The following is a 21,848-nucleotide window of genomic DNA, read 5'->3' on the forward strand; positions in this document are numbered from 1 at the left end:
TAATGGTTTCAAGGTTCTTTCATATTAAAACATGTATCATTTCATTCCTTTTATGGGTGAAGAATATTCCCATGGACAAAGGAGTCTGGCAGGCTACAGTCCATGGGGTTGCACAGAGTTAGACACAACTGAAGCAACTTAGCACATGCTGTATCCTAAGGCACGTGCAAAGCAATAGATTGCTGTTCCTTCAATGTAAGAAGATGTAGCCATTGATTAAGTGTTTATTTTCAACTGCAATAAAATGTCATAGAACATTTTTATCATTTATAAAATGTCTATTTGAAAGACCTGTTATATGAATTGCTTAATATATTGTACTCTATGTGTGCCTTTAATAGCACCCCAATACTTTTTAATGGTTCATGTCATTATTCAGAACCATAGTTGCTGAATGGTCAAACTTTATTATTGAAATGGTGCATATTCATCTTCAATTTCTAGATAATGATGTAAAAGTAGAATATATTCTGTTTCATTTAGCAGATCTAAATGAATTTGCTTTGCTTTAGATTGTAAAACACTAAAAAGCTCTTGGTCCTTTTTGGTTCTAAATTTCAATTCTGAACTAAAGAGATTAGTTGGTAATAGGTATTGTCAATGAGAGAAAAAACTAAATTAACATTCAATTAGTTAAGTCTGAAAAATCTTGGTTTTAGTAAAATTCAGTTGTTTCTTCTGGGTTTGTAGAAGGCTTAATATTTTAATATATATTGTTAATTTCCAGAACTTGTTTGCCCATGTAACCTATTTTATATGAGTTTGTTATTAATCAATGGCCTTAAGGTAGAGTATATGCTTCTCAAGAACTGCTTAAGATGTTCCACTGTGATGTGAAAAGAAATGTCATAATACCTGTTTCTCTTTATTTTTTTTTTAATCTTGAAAATGAAGAAAAACAAAATCTATGTTATTATTCATCATAGAAATTGATACCTTTGCCCTCCTAGGTGCCTTTATGAAAGTCACATACCATTAGTGAGATAACCTGACCTGAATGGGAGTTCCAAAGTGATGAGTTGGTGGTGCTGCCCATGTGCCTTTGCTTGTTTTTAGTATAATAGAATGTATGAGCTTGCTTTACTAGGTGATTGGATTTTGCTGCTTTGTTGTTTAGTTTTGACTAAAACAACTCTTTAGTCCATCTTAAAGGAGATCAGTCCTGGGTGTTCGTTGGAAGGACTGATGTTGAAGCTGAAACTCCAATACTTTGGCCACCTGATGCAAAGAGCTGACTCACTGGAAAAGACCCTGATGCTGGGAAAGATCGAGGGCAGGAGGAGAAGGGGACGACAGAGGATGAGATGGTTGGATGGCATCACTGGCTCAATGGACATGAGTTTGTGTAAACTCTGGGAGTTGGTGATGGACAGGGAGGCCTGGAGTGCTGCGATTTATGGGGTTGCAAAGAGTCGGACACGACTGAGCAACTGAAGTGAAAACAACCTTTACAGAAATGGGAAAATGACTTTAAAAAAAGATTGTTGCCATGAGCCATAGATTGATAATCATACCAACAAAAATCAGTGTCTATATCAAGGGCCCTTATTGGTCCTTTATGTTTAGGCTTTTCGGTAAAGAGTGATTTAGCTACAGAAAGATATATAAAGCTATATACTGGAAAAGGCAATTAGAATTTGATAATGAAATAGAAATTCTTGAATAAGTTAAGTATAAGCAGTTTATAAATGAGGAATTGGTAACATTCCCAGGTTGCACTAGTGGTAAAGAACTTGCCTGCCACTGCAGAAGATGTAAGAGATGCAGGTTCGATCCCTGGGTCAGGAAGATCCCCTGAAGGAGGGCATGGCAGCCCACTCCAGTATTCTTGCCTAGAGAATCCCATGGACAGGGAAGCCTGGAGGGCTATAGTCCATATGGTTGCACAGAATTGGACATGACCATGGCAAGTTGGCACACACTCTCACAAGAATAAATGAACAAGAACTGTTTTTCTTGTCTTTTTTCCTAAATATAATTAATTTGCTCACCAAGTCCACTGAGGTGATGGTGTAGTCATTCAGAGTCCCTGGCTGACAGAGGCCCTCCTGCTGTCTGCAGCACATGGCTTTAATTGTCATCCACGGCAATGACATCAGCAAGCAAATAGTGGGGGACAAAGGAAGTACATGCAGGATTTGTTGGAGGTTTTGTGGTTCAGGTCTGAAATGGTGTGCATCACTTCTACCTACCTGACATTCCTAAAATAAATCATACTTGGTTGAGATGTATTATTTATTTATTGCTAGATTCCATTTACTAATATTTTATGTAGAATTTTAGTTTTTGTTTTCATAAAAGAGATTGGTTCATAATTTTATCTCTGCAGATTTAAGTATAAAGGATATGTTTTCTTAATATATGGGGAACTAGTCCCTCTTTTTTTATTCTCTGGAAGATTTTGTGTAAGAGTTCTGTTATTTATTGTTTATTAAAAGTAACCTTTTTAATAATCTGCACTTATATGTTTCTTGGTCAGAAGTTTTATTTTGTTTTTAATGTAATATAGGTTCAGTTTTTTTTTTTTCTAAACACATACACAATTTTTCAGAATTTTTATTTCATCTTCTTTCAGTTTTGTTTTTTTTCCCTAGGAGTTTTTTCATTTTACCTAACATTTCATATTTAACAATATCTTACTATTTGTTTAGAAAAATCTATTGGTTGTATAATATCTTGAATTCATTAGTAATATTAGAAATTTTTGTTTTTTATTTTCATCACTTTATTGTTCCCATCTTGCTAGATTTTATTTTTTCTTCTTTCTTTGGATTATTTTTTTTAACAATTGTTTTACATAACTATTTGTCTTTTTATTTTGTCTCTTGTCTTTTTAAAGGTTTTTTTTTTTTAATATACTTTAAATCATTTATTTCTCTTTTGCTGTAGGTTTCCCCCCACTATCTTTTGGTCCTCTAATCCTGCTTTCTGCTGTTTTACCTATTCTTTACCTCATTTATTGCATTGAGCTGTAGAATTTATGAATTCCAATTCTCTGAAGAAATTCTCTGTACTATCCACTTTCCCCACTTCTCTATTTTCTTGTGTATATTCATAAATATTGTAAATTTTTTGATAACTAATATCTAAATCACCCATAGGTCTATTTCTTTTGTCTTTTCTATTTTATGTTTCTTTGGTCTCATCTGTTATCATTTCTGATAATTTTGCATTGAAACCTTTACATTGTGTTTGAAAAATTGGAAAGGTCTGTAGGATGTTAACATTCTCCAAAGAGAGTTCAGCTTCTCTTTTCCTTGGAAGGTAGAATGAGGGTTTGTTCTCCTTAATCTAGTAATTCTCAAATTTTGTTACATATTGACCTATTGACATGTGTGTATTACTGGATAAGTAACGAAAAAAAAAGGTCCTGGCTTTTTGGATGACACAGGGCCTCCTGTCTCTAGATCCAGGTCCACAATTGCCAGATGTCTCAAGGGATAACACCATTGCCTTCGGTTATCTTACCTGTGAGCATGGTTTTCCTTCCCCAGTTACGGTTTTCCCTTTAATCTCTCATTGCTATCTTCAGAATGCTTTTAAACAGAAAGTTTTTTTGAATGGGTTTCTCTTTGTTTTCAGCTGCAAAATTGGTGTGCCACAAATCACTCACATCACTTATAAACGCAAAAGTCAGTGGTGTGTTATTTTGTAAACAACAACAACAACAACAAAAAGACAAATCATAGCTTAGTTTCTTATTTTCTTTCAGGAAAAGCATAAACAAGAATTGGAAGATATGAGGAAAGCGGGTCATGAAGCCCTCAGCATTATTGTGGATGAATATAAGGTAGTTATTTGAGAGTCTGTTTCCTTTATTATTTTAAAGTTTGGCAAATTTTAGTAAAAACATTATATGTATGCAAATATTCACAAATTATAGAATTGTTATCATATTTTCATATGGAATTCCTTTTAGTTGATCAGTAGTGCTCATTGAAAGTGTATTTGGTAAATTACAAAGATAATGTTAGATGTTGCTCTGCATTTGAGAACTTACGAAATATTTGAGTACACAAGAAAGATTGAAGTTTTAAAGCAAACTGCTATAGAATTAATTGCAAGATTAGCTTTTTTGGTCTTTACTGTGATTCTACTTTTATAGGAAAAAAGATATATAAATATGAAAATTATTGTCATACTTTTTTCTTTAAACAAGTTAAATAGATTTGACATTAAGTATCAATATCAATGATATACTCAGTATTATTCTAAATAAGTTAAGCCTGCATAAACTTAAACATTTAAAGCAAATTCAGAGTTTAATGACAAAATCTTTACCTTCCTAAATTTCATTTTAGATTGTTTTTTCCCATGAAGTAATTAAGGAATGCTTTCTTGTTGAAATCAAATTCCAACAGTTCTCCCCAGAAATCACATGTGAATGGTTTGATGTCCATCCTTCTAGAGATTTCTCTTTAAATACATACACACACATACTTAATGTCATGCTATATAATTTTGATTTGCTTTTAGAAATATGTTCTTCTACTCAATCTATTCTTTTGTTTCTTGCTATACTTACTTGTCAATATATATTTTCATGTCAGTATATATAAACTTATCCTATTTTTATCATTGTTCTATGCTACTGCATTCTATATTTATACACATGCACACACATATATATGTATATATACATGCACCATAATTGGCTTAATTCTACCTGTATAATTAGGCATTAGTTTATTTTTTATTGTTAATTATTATAATATCTGTTTAAAAAAACCCTTCTATCATATGTGGAATGTAGACATTATTTGTTGATTCAACTTCATCCCTAGACAAGATAGAAGTTCATTTCATTTTAATTAGCTGACAGTTTAATGTCAAAAAGCTTCCCATAACAAGTCATTTGAATAAAAGTAGTAAAAGAAATAGATCTAGATTTTAAGTGAAAGACACTTAAAAAAAATTGAAGGTATTAAAATAGTCTGGTAGATGATAGGTCTTGAGACCTGGAAGGTCATTTTTATGACCACACCCAATACAGAAACTTGTGCCATACTTGAGAAGGCTGTTTTAAAATGTCTGCTTTTTATAGCTGTGACTATTGGCTCTTTCCTTTATAATGTTGGGAATTTTTCATTCTACTAATATAAACCAGCTTTATAGTTATTGAGTTGGAGGAAAGTGTATAGGATCTTTTTTGAACCATCTTCTCTTTTGTCCTAAGGCTAAGGGTGGGAAGAATTAAAATAATGAAATTTACATAATTCTCCTGGATATTATATGATGTATTTTTAGATGAATTTGTGTTTTACTTATTTATATTTATGAATTCTAAATTAAATGTGAAAGTACTTACATTGTTGTGTTGTTCTGAAAAACTTAGTATTTTATATTTAAAGATTTTTTGGTTCTGGCTCTACATATTTCCTTTGCTGAAAATATGTTTATAGCGTATTACTTTCAACACTGGCAAATAATGAGTTTAAAAGCATATGTGACAACTTTGCAAATATATTTTGTAAATTATATTTTAAAGAAAATTAGTTGAGAGCCACTCATTTCACCTGTTTGTCTCATATCATTATGGGATGCTCATTTAGAAAAAGAATTTAGAAGTTTCAGGCATTATGCATTTATTTCAATTTGCTTAAAAGTATAGGTATCAAATCAAGTATCCTACAAAGTTATATTTAATTTGTCATATTATACTTATAGTCAGTTAATACATAAAGTATATAAATTCTCTTATAGCATGGAACTTCAGTGTAAATACATTTTATATAGCCTTCTGTATTGATTTATTGGTGAGCTTCACATTTTGCACAAAGATAACTCAGTATTTTTACAAAAGATATATCTGATAATTAATTATTGCATAAAATTTTAGAAACCAAAGTGTCTTAGAATGATACTGACAACTTCATAGTACTATGGAAAAACTAAAGTAATTTAGATAGGAAAAATGTCAGTGTTTTCTTGGTTGGTTAATTGTCTTTGTAATGTAAATGTTGATGATTTGTGGCCCGTTGTGGAACAAGAAAACAATTTTGTTTTTTTCCATCATGAATTCATGCATGAGAAGTTCATGTGCTAATTATTTTATTTTACTTCTCTTTTTGCCTCATTTGCCCCAGATAAGGTACTGGAGAAGTAATCAACCCAGAAATATCAATGAGGTCAGATGAAGACCCCAAGAAAAACCTACTCTTTCTATCTGGAAGACCAGGAAAGCTTCCACTTGCTTTAGATAATAACCATTCTAATTCCATCAAATACCAGCAAACTGTAGCCCGACTCCAAGCCCTGCCCCCAAAAGCTAGTTAAGGGGGCCTAGATTTGACCTTTTATCAGTTTGTAATGAGGTGCCCTTTCTCATCCTCATTGGGGTGGTGTGTGTGTTAGTTGCTCAGTCATGTCAGTTAGTTGCTCAGTCATGTTGGACTCTTTGTGACCCCATGGACCATAGCCTGCCAGACTCCTCCGTCCATGGGATTTACCAGGCAAGGATACTGGAGTGGGTTGCCATTTTCCTTCTCCACGGATCTTCCTGACCCAAGGATCAAACCCAGGTCTCCTGCATTGCAAGCAGGTGCTTTACCATCTGAGCTACCAGGGAAGCCCCATTGGGGTGGGGTCAATGTTCTAAATTGAATTGTTTTTCCTAATTTCATGTTTAGATTGTTCAGTGCTGCCATGTTTTTGCGTGTTGTTCTTATACACGGTCATTAGTTCTAATAGTTGTTTAGATTTTGCAAGATTTTCTATATATAAGACCATGCCATCTGTAGCTAGAGATTGTGTCCTCTTTTTCAATCTAGATGCTTTTCATTTCTTTTTTCTTACCTAATTTCCCAGGTAGACTTCCAATATAATATTAATAAGAGCTGCAAAATATATATGTATATATTGATTAACCATTAAGTATGATGTTATCAGTGAGATTTTTATAGATGGCCTTTAACCCACTCCAGTATTCTTGCCTGGAGAATCCCATGGATGGAGGAGCCTGGTGGGCTACAGTCCATGGGGTTGCAAAGAGTCGGACACGATTGAGCGACTTAACTTCTAACTTCTTCTTTATTAGGTTGAGGAAATTTCATTTTTATTTGTAGTTGGTTGTTTTTTTAAAATCATAAAAGGCTGCAGGATATTATCCAATGCTACATCTCTGTTGAAAAATTATTTTTTGTGTTCCACTTGTCTCCTGCATTGCAGGAAGATTCTTTACTGCTGAGCTTCAGGGGAAGCCCCTATTATTATGTATTATGTACTAATATCCTTATCTTTTGCTACCTTTAATAATGATATATCATAATTCATACATTTTTTTTCTCTAAATTCCTGAAGGAATTTGCATCTCTGTAAAAATTTCCTCTTTAGGACTGCTAAGAATTTCTACTAGTAGAGCTGATTGATCGAGTCAGATAAACCTGATCTAAGCCATAGCTCTGGTACTTACTAACAGTGTCACCTCTGGCAATTTATTATATATGAATTTTAATTTCCCTATAAGTATATGAGGGAATAAAACATAGAACTTATTAAGAGAAGTATTGTGAGGACCCAGTGAGATAATGAATGTTGATCATGGCTAATAATAATAGTATCACTGGACATGAATAGTGGACATGAATTTGAGCAAATTCCAGGAGATGGTGGTGGGCAGAGGAGCCTGGTATGCTGCAGTCCATGGGGTCCCAAAGAGTTGGCTGTGACTTAGCAACTGAGCAACAAAAACAGCAATGATGATGCTGTCAATAAATTTTTGCAATTTAGTTTTTATAACATTCAATGTATCAGTTTTCTAGGATAGCAATTTTCATGGCTTGTCCTTATCTTACAGCTGACTGTTAATTAGCTTACTTCTCATACAGTGCGGATGCTTGTTTCAGTCTGTTTTAGAAATGTCTATTTAAGAGAAAGCAATCATGGTCCAGCCCTTCATATTCCTGGGCTTCTGCTAAAAAGTCATTGTTCTTTTATCCATTTAGAAAGTAAAGTTATTATTCTCCAAATAAAATAATTAATTAAAATGAAGAAAGTAAATAGCTTGCTTCCAACTGATGAATGAAAGAAAGAAAGTGAAGTCACTCAGTTGTGTCCAACTCTGTGACCCCATGGACTGTATCCTACCAAGCTCCTCCGTCTATGGGATTTTCCAGGCAAGAGTACTGGAGTGGATTGCCATTTCCTTCTCCAGAGGATCTTCCCAACCCAGGGATCAAACCTCGGTCTCCCTCATTGTAGGCAGACACTTTACCATCTATCTGAGCCACCAGGGAAGTCCATGATGAATGAAAGGCCATGTGAAATTCTGCTAAAGTGCAGAAGAAAACAACGCTAACACTAACTTAATGTGCTACATATGCCAACTTTTCCTGTAATATTCTCTTCATCGTATTTATTTTGTTTCTTTCATGTCATGATTTAAAAAATCTTTTATCCTCATAATTAACAACAGTAAAATAAATGTAGATCTCAGGAGGCTTGCCATAGGAGCATGCCACATCTAAGATTGTTTACTACAAGGAACAGGAATTTTCCGTTACTTGTTTAACTGGGCTTTTTTCTTCAAATTGTCATTTGCTACTATATACACTAGCTCAGACTTCACAGTTCTTTATATCTGTAGTTTTCTCTATCAAGTATTACTATCCATGATATGTGTGCATGCCAGATCACTTCAGTTGTGTCTGACTCTTTGTTATCCCATGGACTATAGCCTGCTAGACTTATTTGTCCCTGGGGTTCTCCAAGCAAAATTACTGGAGTGGGTTTCCATGCCCTCCTCCAGGGGATCTTTCCGACCCAGATCAAACCTGTCTCTCTGAAGTCTCCTGCATTGGCAGGGGAGTTCTTTACCACTAGTGCCCCCTGGGACACACCCATGATGCAGAGCACCTTTTTTATTAAGGTAATGTGTAGTTGTATTACTGGGCTGCTATTTTGCTTGCGATGCACTCATCAGTTGTCATTGATTAGGGTATCTTAACCTGCACTTTTTGCAGGACATAATAAATTACTTGGGTTGCTTTTAAGAAATCATACCAATTTTCTTTTCTGGAAATTTAAAATCAGTTCACATAGGTGGGATTTATGCATCTGTATTTTCTTTGAAGTTTTAGAAGTCATTCTGCTACCCCAAGGAGGTTGTTAACCATCAGCTTATCCCTTCACATTTATTTGCCTATCATTGTATCCTATCTGTTGCCTTTTTCCCCATTCTTATTATCTGAATTGAGCCTGTCAAGATTGTGTGTGGGTGGGTGTGTCTGTGTGCATGTTTAGATTGAAATCACTATGAAATTTTTCCTTATGAGAAAATGAGAGATATTCTGACAGATTTAAATGACAATTGAATGGACCACTTTCTGTTTTTAAAAGTTACAAAAGAAGCAAAAGTTTTAGCTGTAACTAAGGAACTAGATTTATCCCACATTAAGATTTTTTTAAGTGAAAAGTTAAAGTGAGGTCGTTCAGTCATGTCCGACTCTTTGTGACCCCATGGACTGTAGCTACCAGGCTCCTCTGTCTATGGGATTTTCCAGGCAAGAGTTCTGGAGTGGGTTGCCATTTCCTTCTCCAAAGATTTTTTTAAACTTACGTCTTATTTTCTTTTATGTAGGATAAGTGATCAGAGCAAGAAAAAATTTCTTTACAGTGGAGTATTGGAATAGCACAGAGGGACTGTCAAAGAAAATCATATATAGAAAAAATACAGGCATATTTGCTAAAACAAATGTAGTTCTTTAACTTAAGGCATGTGATGCCCTGAATTTTAAAGAGAAAGTATCTTGCGATCTCTCATTTCTTGCACAGATACGTTTGGTTCTTTTTTTTTTTTTTTACAGAAGTATCTCTGTATACATTTATTCAGTTAATATACTGTATGTAAGTGCTTGAGGTAAAACTATTTTAGATATTAATAAATTCTTAAAGTTAATTTTATTTTTTATCCAAAATGACTTTTGGAAAGAATTTTCCAAAGAAAGTTCTAGTTGACTCAGTGTGTTAAACTTCAAAGCTAGAACTTTTGCTCACATGCTCTAACAGTGAGTGGAAAGTACTCAAAAAATTAAGTTTAGCATGTTGTTTCTATTTTATTTTATTTTACTTTAAGTCTGGTTCATTGATGATCCCAAATTGACATGTATAAGATAACATAGGATTTTTTTGGTTAATAGTTTTGTTTTACTACTGTATACTGAATCTTCTTGTTCAAGACAATGACAAAAGACTGCCTCCTTTCTTTCTTTCTTTTTAATGTGGCGTTTGCTTTAAGATAGATCAGTTAGAAAAAAGTGCTTTTCCTTTTGAAACTCTAGTATTCAGAATTTATTTCATCCTGAAGTTGTATTTGCAAGTTAGTAATTTTCTTTGTTCGGACTCAACTTGTTTATTTTTCAAATTGACTTACACTCAGCTGTTTTGTTGTTTAAACTGAAGGGATTTAGACATTTTTCAAATCATAGGAGATAGAAGTGTTGAAACATTGATTTTGATATAGCTGATAGATGAGTCAAAATGGTGACTGGAAAGTTAGCCCAAAAAAGGCAAAAAAGAAAATGCATTTTGGTTTAATATTTATTGCAAACACCAATAAATTATAACTGTAGTGATTTAAGGTCTATTACATGTTTCTTGGCCCCCTCATGGGTGCCTAACCTAAACATTTTCTGTATCAGTTTTTTTGGTGATATGAAAATTAGTTCCTGGTCATCACATTCATTTTCAAACTAGAAGTTTTTATAGCCTCTTTTGAAACTTTAGAGCTTTCTGTTCTAACCCTTGTGTTTTGTGTGCATGCTTTTGGCCAAGTTGAGTACATTTAAAAAACTCAGGCTTATTTATGTTTATTTACTTATCTCAAGATATTTCCACCAGATTAGACATATAGCCATATACTCATTTTTCAGTCTTTGTTTCTGAAAGCTTGTCTGAATTGATGATCTTTAACTTTGTTTATTACATCCCAGATGCCAAAAGCCACTGAGTGCTAGACACATGATTAGTGCTTATAAATATTTTACTCATTTAAATGAGCAGACAAGGAATTAGCTGATTCTTTTCTAAAGTCTCAGAACATTTTATGAAGAGAATTTCCTGATTTTTTTTCTTATGTTTAAGTACCAGAGTATTGAACTAGATACACTAGAGTTTTTGCTTATCAGACATATACATTCTCTGATATTCAGAGTGAAAGATGGTGCAGAATTGCTACATAAACTTAAATTGTTCTGAAATTATCTTGAGTAAAATTCTTTATTTCCCATTTGATCAACCTTAGTTTTATTGAGAGTATTGGTTCATTGTGCATTTCTCAAAGGTTAGTTGCCTTAAGTCTCTTTTGCTATGGACTGCTTTGAATTTCAGCAGTGTAACATATGTCAAATGTCAGCTTAGAATATCACATGTCTGCTATATTCCATTTTTCAAAAGCATCTACTTGCTAGTATTTCATTTGAACTCTTGAGTTGTTTGTACTGTTTTATAAGGGAGAACATAATACATTTTGGACACCAATTTTTCCCAGGGTGTAGAATTACTTTTATTGTATAAAGTTCTGCTCCAAGGGGGAGGAAATGACATTTTCTTTTCTTTTGATGTTTTCCCTTGATTAGAGATTGCTAACTTTTTGTGTAAAGAGGGGATAAGTAAAAATGAAGATATGTGAAATGTGTTATGTATCTTTTTTAAAAAAAATTATACCTTTTTGTTAACCCAAAGATATGAAATAAATTTATAGTTTTAGTTGTTTGATTGAACAAGGATCCTCATAAATTCCAGCTTTTATCATATGATCAGATTTTTCCTGGACAAATAAAGATGCTTGCTGTTGCCAATAGCGTTTGGCCTAACAGCATGCTAGATACTAGTGATTGGTTTGGAACTCACAACTTGGCTTGTCCATTCTTATCCCTCCCATCAAACTTAACCTCAGCACAGGATTGAGAAAGGTTTGGTAGTTGAGAACTGTTCTTATGTGCCTCTGAGTTTTCTGGGCTAAGCCAGAATCTTGCATGCAAGGCTATTCTTGTGGTTTTCCAGCCAGGCCAAAACCAAAAGGCATTGGAAACATTGCAAGAAAAGTTGTTCTAATATAGATTTAAGGCTTTCCTTTATATTGTGACTGGATTTTCAGCATGATAGTCAAAGAAATGAAGGAAAAGACTCCATTCTGTATTCAGGATATAAATTTCAAATTTTTGCTGCAGAGAAGTCTTTGAAAAATAACTCCAAAGATTAACAAAAAAATTAATGAATAGCTTTTTCCATTAGTTATTTTTGGCTTACCTTCCAAAATGAAATTTAAATGTCATTTTTTTTATATCACATCAGGTTAATATTTGTGACTAATGTTAATGAGACTTGAAAATTGTGATTCCTGTCCATTGTTACTTAATTACAGACTTCTGCTTATTATCATGAAAACTCAAGCTGGTCTATCATAAATACCTTTTATCCATAATAATATTTTCTTTCTGTGTTGAATGAGGCTGGGTCTGTTTTGTTCTTATACGGTTGAAATAAACCTTCTCTTTAACAATGTTATTCAGGAGGTTTCTACATTTAGTAGGAATGCTGAAAGAGTGAGTTTATAGTAGTATCTGAAGAATATAATTTCTGTAACTATTCTAGTCAATATGATGTATCAGTTATGTGATTTTTAATCTTCCCTTATTGTAGTGAACTAAATTATCAGTTTATTATCATGTTTATTACACTTTAGAAGACATGTAATTGATGTGTTATAGATTTATTTTTATTGGAAACTAATAATCCAGTTAGTGGACAATTACATACCATAGTTCTTAAAGGCAGAAAAGATAAACTGGTTAAATTATTCTTATAAGTCCAGATGAAGATATATATATAAAAAACTACCTTTAAGATTTTTTTTCTAATTTCTTGCCTGCTTGGAAATTAATAAAAGAGGAATGGTTAACTTTATGCTTTAATCTGAACTATAAACCATTAGTGTGCAACCAAGTATCAGAATACACATCTGGTTTTGATTTTTTATCTGTTAAGTTTTAGTTAATTAGCTTTTGGGAAATTTTATATATGCATATATAAATACATACATATATGTATGTTTTATGTAATTTTATATATACAGATATATGGCTATGTATAACATATATAGCTTATATATATATGGATATAGATATATAAGTGTATATAAATGTATAAATTTGTATAAATATATATAAACATAGGCAAAAAGTGAAGAGACACTAAAAAGCCTCTTGATGAAAGTGAAAGTGGAGAGTGAAAAAGTTGGCTTAAAGCTCAACATTCAGAAAATGAAGATCATGGCATCTGGTCCCATCACTTCATGGGAAATAGGTGGGGAAACAGTGGAAACAGTGTCAGACTTTATTTTGGGGGACTCCAAAATCACTGCAGATGGTGACTGTAGCCATGAAATTAAAAGATGCTTACTCCTTGGAAGAAAAGTTATGACCAACCTAGATAGCATATTGAAAAGCAGAGACATCGCTTTGCCAACAAAGGTCCGTCTAGTCAGGGCTATGGTTTTTCCAGTGGTCATGTATGGGTGTCAGAGTTGGACTGTGAAGAAAGCTGAGCGCCAAAGAATTGCCGAAGAATTGATGCTTTTGAACTGTGGTGCTGCAGAAGACTTGAGAGTCCCTTGGACTGCAAGGAGATCCAAATAATCCATTCTGAAGGAGATCAGCCCTGGGATTTCTTTGGAAGGAATGATGCTGAAGCTGAAACTCCAGTACTTTGGCCACCTCATGCAAAAAGTTGACTCATTGGAAAAAACTCTGATGCTGGCAGAGATTAGGGGCAGGAGCAGAAGGGGACGACAGAGGATGAGATGGCTGGATGGCATCACCGACTTGATGGACATGGGTCTGAGTGAACTCCGGGAGATGGTGATGGACAGGGAGGCCTGGTGTGCTGCGATTCATGGGGTTGCAAAGAGTCGGACACGACTGAGCGACTGAACTGATACATATATGCATATATATGACGGTAAAGTGTCTGTCTACAATGTGGGAGACCCGACTTCGATCCCTGGGTTGGGAAGATCCCCTGGAGAAGGAAATGGCAATCCACTCCAGGTCTATTGCCTGGAAAATCCCACAGACAGAGGAGCCTGGTAGGCTACAGTCCATGTGGTCGCAAAGAGTCGGACATGACTGAGCGACTTCACTGTATCACTATATACATATATATAAATATATATATATATACACATAGGTGGTGCTAGTGGTTAAGAACCTGCTTGCCAATGCAGGAGAATGAGAGACACAGGTTCAATCCCTGGGTCGAACAACAGACTTCATCCATCATGCGAAATGAGTACAACATACACAATGCTGGGATGGATGAAGCACAAGCTGGAATCAGGATTATCAGAAGAATAATCAGTAACCTCAGATATGCAGATAACACCACCCTTATGCCAAAAGCCAAGAGGAACTAAACCTCTTGATGAAAGTGAAGGAGGAGAATGAAAGAGCTGGCTTAAAACTCAACATTGAAAAACTAAGATAGTGCTTGCTTCGGTAGCGCTGCTACTGCTACTGCTAAGTCACTTCAGTCGTGTCGGACTCTGTGTGACCCCATAGATGGCAGCCCACCAGGCTCCCCCGTCCCGGGGATTCTCCAGGCAAGAACGCTGGAGTGGTTTGCCATTTCCTTCTCCAGTGCATGAAAGTGAAAAGTGAAAGTGAAGTCGCTTAGTCATGTCTGACTCTTAGCGACCCCATGGACTGCAACCTACCAGGCTCCTCTGTCCATGTGATTTTCCAGGCAAGAGTACTGGAGTGGGTTGCCATTTCCTTCTCCATATACTAAAACTGGAATGATACAGAGAAGATTAGCATGGCCCCTAAGCAAGGATGACACGCAAATTCATGACATGTTCCATATTTTTGTAAAGTAATTAGCCTCCAATGAAAAAAAATATATTAAAAATAATAAATTTTAAATAGGAAATAAAATGATTATAGAAAAGAAAAAAAAGAATAAATAGTCTCGAACTGTATACCATAGGGTTATATATTCAATATCCTGTGATGAACTATAATGGAAAAGAATATGAGAAAGAATGTATACATCTATGTAACTGAATCGCTTTGCTGCACAGCAGAAATTAACACAACATTGTAAATCAACTATAGTGAGTGAAGTCGCTCAGTTGTGTCCGACTCTTTGCGACCCCGTGGACTGCAGCTTACCAGGCTTCTCTGTCCATGGGATTCTCCAGGCAAGAATACTGGAGTGGGTTACCATTTCCTTCTCCAGGGGATCTTTCCGACCCAGGGATCGAACCCGGGTCTCTATATTTCAATAAAATCAATTGAAAAAAAAAGTAAACATTTTAGCTATGAAAAAAAAAGAAAGACTAAGATAATGGCATCCGGTTCCATCTCTTCATGGCAAATAGATGGGGGAACAATGGAGATGGTGACAGACTTTTATTTTCTTGGGCTCCAAAATCAATGCAGATGGTGACTGCAGCCATGAAATTAAAAGACACTTGCTCCTTGGAAGAAACTCTATGACAACCCTAGGTGGTGTATTAAAAAGCAGAGACATCACTTTGCCTGTTGACAAATTCCATAGAGTCTAAGCTATGGGTTTTTCCAGTAGTCTTGAATGGATGTGAGAGTTGGATCATAAAGAAAGCTGTGTGCCAAATAATTGATACTTTTGAACTGTGGTGTTGGAGAAAACTCTTGAGAGTTCCTTGGACAGCAAGGAGATCAAACCAGTCAATCCTAAAGGAAATCAACCCTGAATATTCATTGGAAGGACTGATGCGGAAGCTTGAAGCTCTTACACTTTGGCCACCTGATGTGAAGAGCCAACTCATTAGAAAAGACTGATTCTGTGAAAGATTGAAGGCAGGAGGAGAGGAGGACAACGAGGATGAGTTGGTTGGATGGACATGAGTTTGAGCAAACTCCAGGAGATGGCGAAGGACAGGAAGCCTGGCATGCTGCAGTCCATGGGGGGTCACAGAGAGTCGGACCCGAGTGAGCAACTGAATAACAATCAAGAATAAATTAAAATTATTAGGAAGTAAATGATTTGCCCTATTGTCTTCAAAGTATCTTATTTCTTTGCCAACGAATCATGCATACAATACAAAACTTAAAAGATATGAAAGTATGCATGTGTGTGTGTATGCTAAGTTACCTCATTTGGTCCGACTCTTTTTGTGACCCTATGGACTGTAGCTGCCTGACTCCTCTGTCCATGGGTTTCTCAAGGCAAGAGTACTGGAGTGGATTTCCATACCCTCCTCTAGTAGATTTTCCCAATCCAGTGATTGAACCCGTATCTCTATGTCTGCTGCATTGGCAGGTGGATTCTTTAACACTAGCGCCACCTGGGAAGCCCAGAAATATGCATAGTAAAAATTAAATTTTGCTCCCATTGCTGTCAGAGTATCAATTCCCATCTATTCTTTAGGCTTTATTGCTTCCAGAAATGAGATAATTTGCTAAAGATTGTCATGTCTGATTTGCAATAAGTTGATTGTCAAATTGTTTTATAGCAGTGAGAAAGGAATTCCATTTGAGGAATAAAACTTATAGAGTCTGATTTTATCCATATGGTTAGAAGCACTAAGTTCAAAAGTTATCCTGTTTTGGTAGTTTAGCAGAATATTCTTGTAACCAAGTTTCTTGGTAGTTAATTCATTGTAACAACCTAATTTGGGTGCTAGCAAAGTCTTCCCTTGTGGCTCAGCTGGTAAAGAATCCTCCTGCAATGCGGGAAACCTGGGTTTGATCTCTGGATGGGGAAGACCCCCTGGAGAAGGGAAAGGCTTCCCACTCCAGTATTCTGGCCTGGAGAATTCCATGACTGTATAGTCCATGGGATCACAAAGAATCAGACACAACTGAGTAACTTTTGATAAATCGATAATCAGTAAATCACTACTTTATATTTTAATGGTGAAATACTTCCATTCTAGTTAGTATATTAACAATTCCTCTGAGACACTTTGATGACTTTGTCCCTTCCCTGAGGCTTCATCCTAATCCCTCACAGTCAAGCTAGAGATCAGCACTGCAGCGACCTCTGACACCTGCTCCAGTGCTGGGGATGCCACTTCTGATTTTTTGGTGCCCAATCTTATGGATTTTAAATAGTTTACACATCTCCCCATGCAATGTCATTTCTGTTATATATGGTTTTGGTATTGAAACTCCAATACTTTGGCCACCTGATGCGAAGAACCGACTCATTGGAAAAGACTGTGATGCTGGAAAATAATGAAGGTAGGAGGAGAAGGGGATGATCAGAGGATGAGATGGTTGGATGGCATCAATGACTCGATGGATATGAGTTTGAACAAGCTCCAAGAGTTTGGTGATGGACAGGGAAGGCTGGTGTGTTGCAGTCCATGGGTGTCACAAAGAATCAGACACGAATGAGTGACTGAACTGAACTGAATATATGGTTAACACTTAACTGGAAAAGAACCAGGTTAAAGTACCTTAAATTGTCATCTAAGTTTACGACATTCTTCTCCTTGTGATCAAAAAGAAGACATAAAGGAAAATTTCCTCTTTGTCAGTGTGAAAGTGAAAGTGAAGTCGCTCAGTCGTGTCTGACTCTTTGAGACCCCATAGACTATAGCTTACTAGGCTTCTCTGTCCATGGGATTTTCCTGGCAAGAGTACTGGAGTGGGCTGCCATTTCCTTCTCCAAGATACACTTTGTCAGTTTATCTTCTGATAAATTGATTTAGATGAAACCTCTAATCTCACTCAACTTTTCAATGTGAATAAAAGTTATTTTCTAATTTTTGAGATCTATATTTGGTAAATGGACGTCTATTAATTTGTAGGGAAATTATTTTAACTATCTTAAATGTGGCAATTTAAAAAATATTGTTGATACAATTTGAATCCAAATAGCTTGAGTTTCCTTTTCATGCAAATAAGGAGTTTAGTTTACAAAAATCAGCAGAAGGCTAAACAATTCTCTTTTGAAAGTTTATCAATATAAAGAATTAAGTTAGCAGTCAGAATTTCACAGAATTACTTTATTACTGGCAGAGACGAAGCTCTATTACTCTTCCTATTTATTAGATAACACATCTGAGACATGGAGAAGCACAGTGCCCTGATCAAACACATACAGCCAGGAAAGGAGTTGTGAATATAGTCAGATCATTCAAAGCTTGATCCAGAACTCTATTTAGCAAGTTATGCTGCCTCCTTGGAAGGTTAATGATTGTGTATTTAAGTCAAATATTCCTGACATGTACATGGGTTTCTTTCTTTTTGTGGTTTCTGATATTTCAGAAAATGGAATGTTATGTCCTTAGTGTTTAATAACTAGGTGCTTCATTGAATCCTATGAAAGATTCTGGAGAGATTTTAGTCAGAGTTCTTTTTTTTTTTCCTTTTCTTTCATTCCTTCCTTTCTTTCTTCTTTAACTGAAACTGTAGCTCTTATGCAAGTCACAAGAAATAATATTGTGGCATCTGAGGGAGAGGCATGTCCATATGGCAGCTTTTCAGAAGTTTAAAGTATCTGGAAGGCAGACATGAAGCGTCTCTCTGCTGAACTTAATTTTAGAAACTTCTTAATTTTAATGTGTTGTCCATGGCACAAAAGAAATTTTCACTGGGAGACTTTTGTGGTGTTTGAGGTAACAACTCTGATGTTACTAGAATCCCTTAACAACAGGGCCAACAGGAATGATTTCTTCTGTCCTAAAGTGTTTTTTTTTTTTTGGCTTTCACAGCCCGCAGAGCATTTTGTAGCATGGCTAGACTGTATTGAATTTCCATGTTTAGATCTACACCCATAATTTAACGTTTTTCTTTTTGAATTAGTATAGTGCCACTGCACAGCACTTCAAATACTAGAAAAATTTAGGATCTGCAATTCCAAATGCTTGAGATCTGTGATAAGATAAATTTTTACCAGCTTCTTTATGACCTTGACACTGCTCTTTGTTTAAGTTAAGCAAAAGGAAGGGTGCGCTCATTTGTTTTTTAATCCATTTATCCATAATTTTAGGAATTGGTTTTTGTCCTGCTTTCTAAAAATATGACCAAATCCATTACTATAACTCCTCAGACATCTGGAGTTTACACTCTTGAGAAGCATGCACCTTCATTTTCCCCAAGGGTTGAACTTAAAGATTCTAGATGTTGCTTAACTTCTGCCTGCCTGGGCAGTCAGGCCATGAACCTGAGCTCGGATTTAGATCCAGGTTTTTTAGGTAAACCCAAGCCTTAAGTTCAAATACAAGGTTTTCTTTAAGAGAGTTATATTCCCTAGTCCTTATTACCTTGTATGTTTAAATCACTTACCAGTGATAGATTTTGATCACATTAATTCTTTTTGTATTCCAACAAAATTTTCTAAAATGTCTAAATATTGTTTTCAGAGATAACCTAATGTTTCTCTTCTAATGTAACTATATCTGTACCACAGTTGAATTACTAACTCACTGAGGTCTTAAAATATGTGTGTCTGTATCAGTTTTTCTTCCCAAACTACAAGCCAACAAAGCTATAGATTGACATTTTAGATCCCAACATTAGCAGAAGATATCTGATTAGCCAAGAGTCATTGAACTTTAAGACATGTTAGTGAGCTGCCATCATTTGGACACTATATATTAATTTTCATAATCTTATCTTGTCAGTCTAATTCAGTATAAAATGGAGAATGTAAGTATTATAGAAGAACTTCATGCTAATAGACAGTGTGTCCAGATGAAGTTCAGGCAGATGTTAATTGGCAGATATACTTGTAGCATATCTATGGCACTTTTCTGTGAGACCATGAAAATAATTCAACTGTTCTGTTTAGGATTAACCCCTTCATTATAAGAGAGGATAATTTCATTACTCTTAATTATACTGAATAAAAAGTGGTATATGCATGGTGCATTTATATGTGTGTGTGTGTGTGTGTATGTTTAGCTGACAAAAATCGGTGCTACATATTTCATTCTCACAAATTGTCTATTGATGAAGAATTTGTTTTATTTCATTTGACTGTTTTTTGTACTTTGAAACACTGAAGAAAATGAAAGTAGGTCAGATTATAGAAACTTTATTGTTTGAGTAAAAAATAAAATGCATTTCCATGGTTCTATGTGATTGCCTTTGTCTGGAAGTCTGGTGCTACTGTGGCATCCGGTTGAATTCCCTGTTTTGTATGATCTACAGTGGCCTTTTTTCTAGTTTTTCAAGTCATCAGCCTTTATTCCTATGATAAAACTTTGTACATTTTTCTTTGTTGGAAATGTTCTTCCCTCAGATTCAAAATAAAACTGAGTTTTTTTCTTCCTCATTTGTGACTTCCTAAGAGAGCTCTTGACTTCCCCCTCTGAAAAGTTTCTCCCCCATTATTCTGTTCCTTTAGCCCTTTTCAATTTTCTTTACAGCATATAACACCATCAGAAATGTTTGTTTATTGTCTACCTTGCAATCTTCTGGGTCTTCCCTGGTGGCTCAGAGGTTAAAGCATCTGCCTCCAATGCAGGAAACCTGGGTTCGATCCCTGGGTCGGGAAGATCCCCTGGAGAAGGAAATGGCAACCCACTCCAGTATTCCTGCCTGGAGAATCCCATGGACAGAGGAGCTTGGTAGGCTGCAGTCCTTGGGGCCACAAGAGTTGGACATGACTGAGTGACTTCACTTTCACTTTTGCAATCTTCTTTGTCTTCCCCACTTTCCTTATCTACAATGTGAATTGAGGAGAGTCAGGCTCTTATCTCTCTTGTTCGGTGTGCATCCCCAGTGCATAGAACAATGTTTGGAATAAAGCATGCATTCAGTAAATATTAGTTGAATAAATGAAGCTTTAATAAATAATTGTTGTTGTTCAGTTGCTAGTTCAGTTCAGTTCAGTTGCTCAGTGGTGTCCGACTCTTTGCGACCCAAAGAATCGTAGCACGCCAGGCCTCCCTGTCCATCACCTTCTCCTGGAGTTCACTCAGACTCACGTCCATCGAGTTGGTGATGCCATCTAGCCATCTCATCCTCTGTAGTCCCCTTTTCCTCCTGCCCCTAATCTCTCCCAGCATCAGAGTCTTTTCCAGTGAGTCAGCTCTTTGCATGAGGTGGCCAAAGTACTGGAGTTTCAGCTTCAGCATCATTCCTTCCAAAGAAATCCCAGGGCTGATCTCCTTCAGAATAGACTGGTTGGATCTCCTTGCAGTCCAAGGGACTCTCAAGTGTCTTCTCCCACACCACAGTTCAAAAGCATCAATTCTTCAGTGCTCAGCTTTCTTGACAGTCCAACTCTCACATCCATTCATGACCACTGGAAAAACCATAGCCTTGACTATGAGGAACCTTTGTTGGCAAAGTAATGTCTCTGCTTTTCAACATGCTATCTAGGTTGGTCATAACTTTTCTTCCAAGGAGTAAGCGTCTTTTAATTTCATGGCTGCAGTCACCATCTGCAGTGATTTTTGAGCCCCCCAAAATAAAGTCTGACACTGTTTCCACTGTTTTTCCATCTATTTCCCATGAAGTGATGGGGCCGGATGCCATGATCTTCGTTTTCTGAATGTTGAGCTTTAAGCCAACTTTTTCACTCTCCTCTTTCAGTTTCATCAAGAGGCTTTTGAGTTTCTCTTCACTTTCTGCCATAAGGGTGGTGTCATCTGCATATCTGAGGTTATTGATGTTTCTCCCAGCAGTCTTGATTCCAGCTTGTGTTTCTTCGAGTCCAGCGTTTCTCATGTACTCTGCATAGAAGTTAAATAAGCAGGGTGACAATATACAGCCTTGACATACTCCTTTTCCTATTTGGAACCCGTCTGTTGTTCCATGTCCAGTTCTAACTGTTGCTTCCTGACCTGCATATAGGTTTTTCAAGAGGCAGGTCAGATAATCTGGTATTCCCATCTCTCTCAGAATTTTCCA

General features: G+C 35.8%; 1 protein-coding gene and 1 non-coding gene across 4 annotated transcripts in view; both read left to right on the forward strand.

Moving 5' to 3' along the window:
- The window catches only part of LOC120861136 (coiled-coil domain-containing protein 91-like), a 305,946-nt gene that overhangs the window by 118,007 nt on the left and 166,091 nt on the right, over positions 1–21,848 (forward strand). For all 3 annotated transcript variants that reach the window (XM_040236771.1, XM_040236770.1, XM_040236772.1), the window contains one exon: positions 3,713–3,790. In XM_040236771.1, the coding sequence (XP_040092705.1) occupies positions 3,713–3,790 (78 nt within the window). The remainder of the gene's footprint in view (positions 1–3,712; positions 3,791–21,848) is intronic.
- LOC120861214 lies at positions 14,757–14,863 on the forward strand. The gene has a single exon (XR_005720512.1). It is a non-coding gene; the product is annotated as a U6 spliceosomal RNA (small nuclear RNA).

The sequence above is a fragment of the Oryx dammah genome, unplaced genomic scaffold, assembly GCF_014754425.2.
Source record: "Oryx dammah isolate SB20612 unplaced genomic scaffold, SCBI_Odam_1.1 HiC_scaffold_11229, whole genome shotgun sequence".
NCBI classification, from domain to species: Eukaryota; Metazoa; Chordata; class Mammalia; order Artiodactyla; family Bovidae; genus Oryx; species Oryx dammah.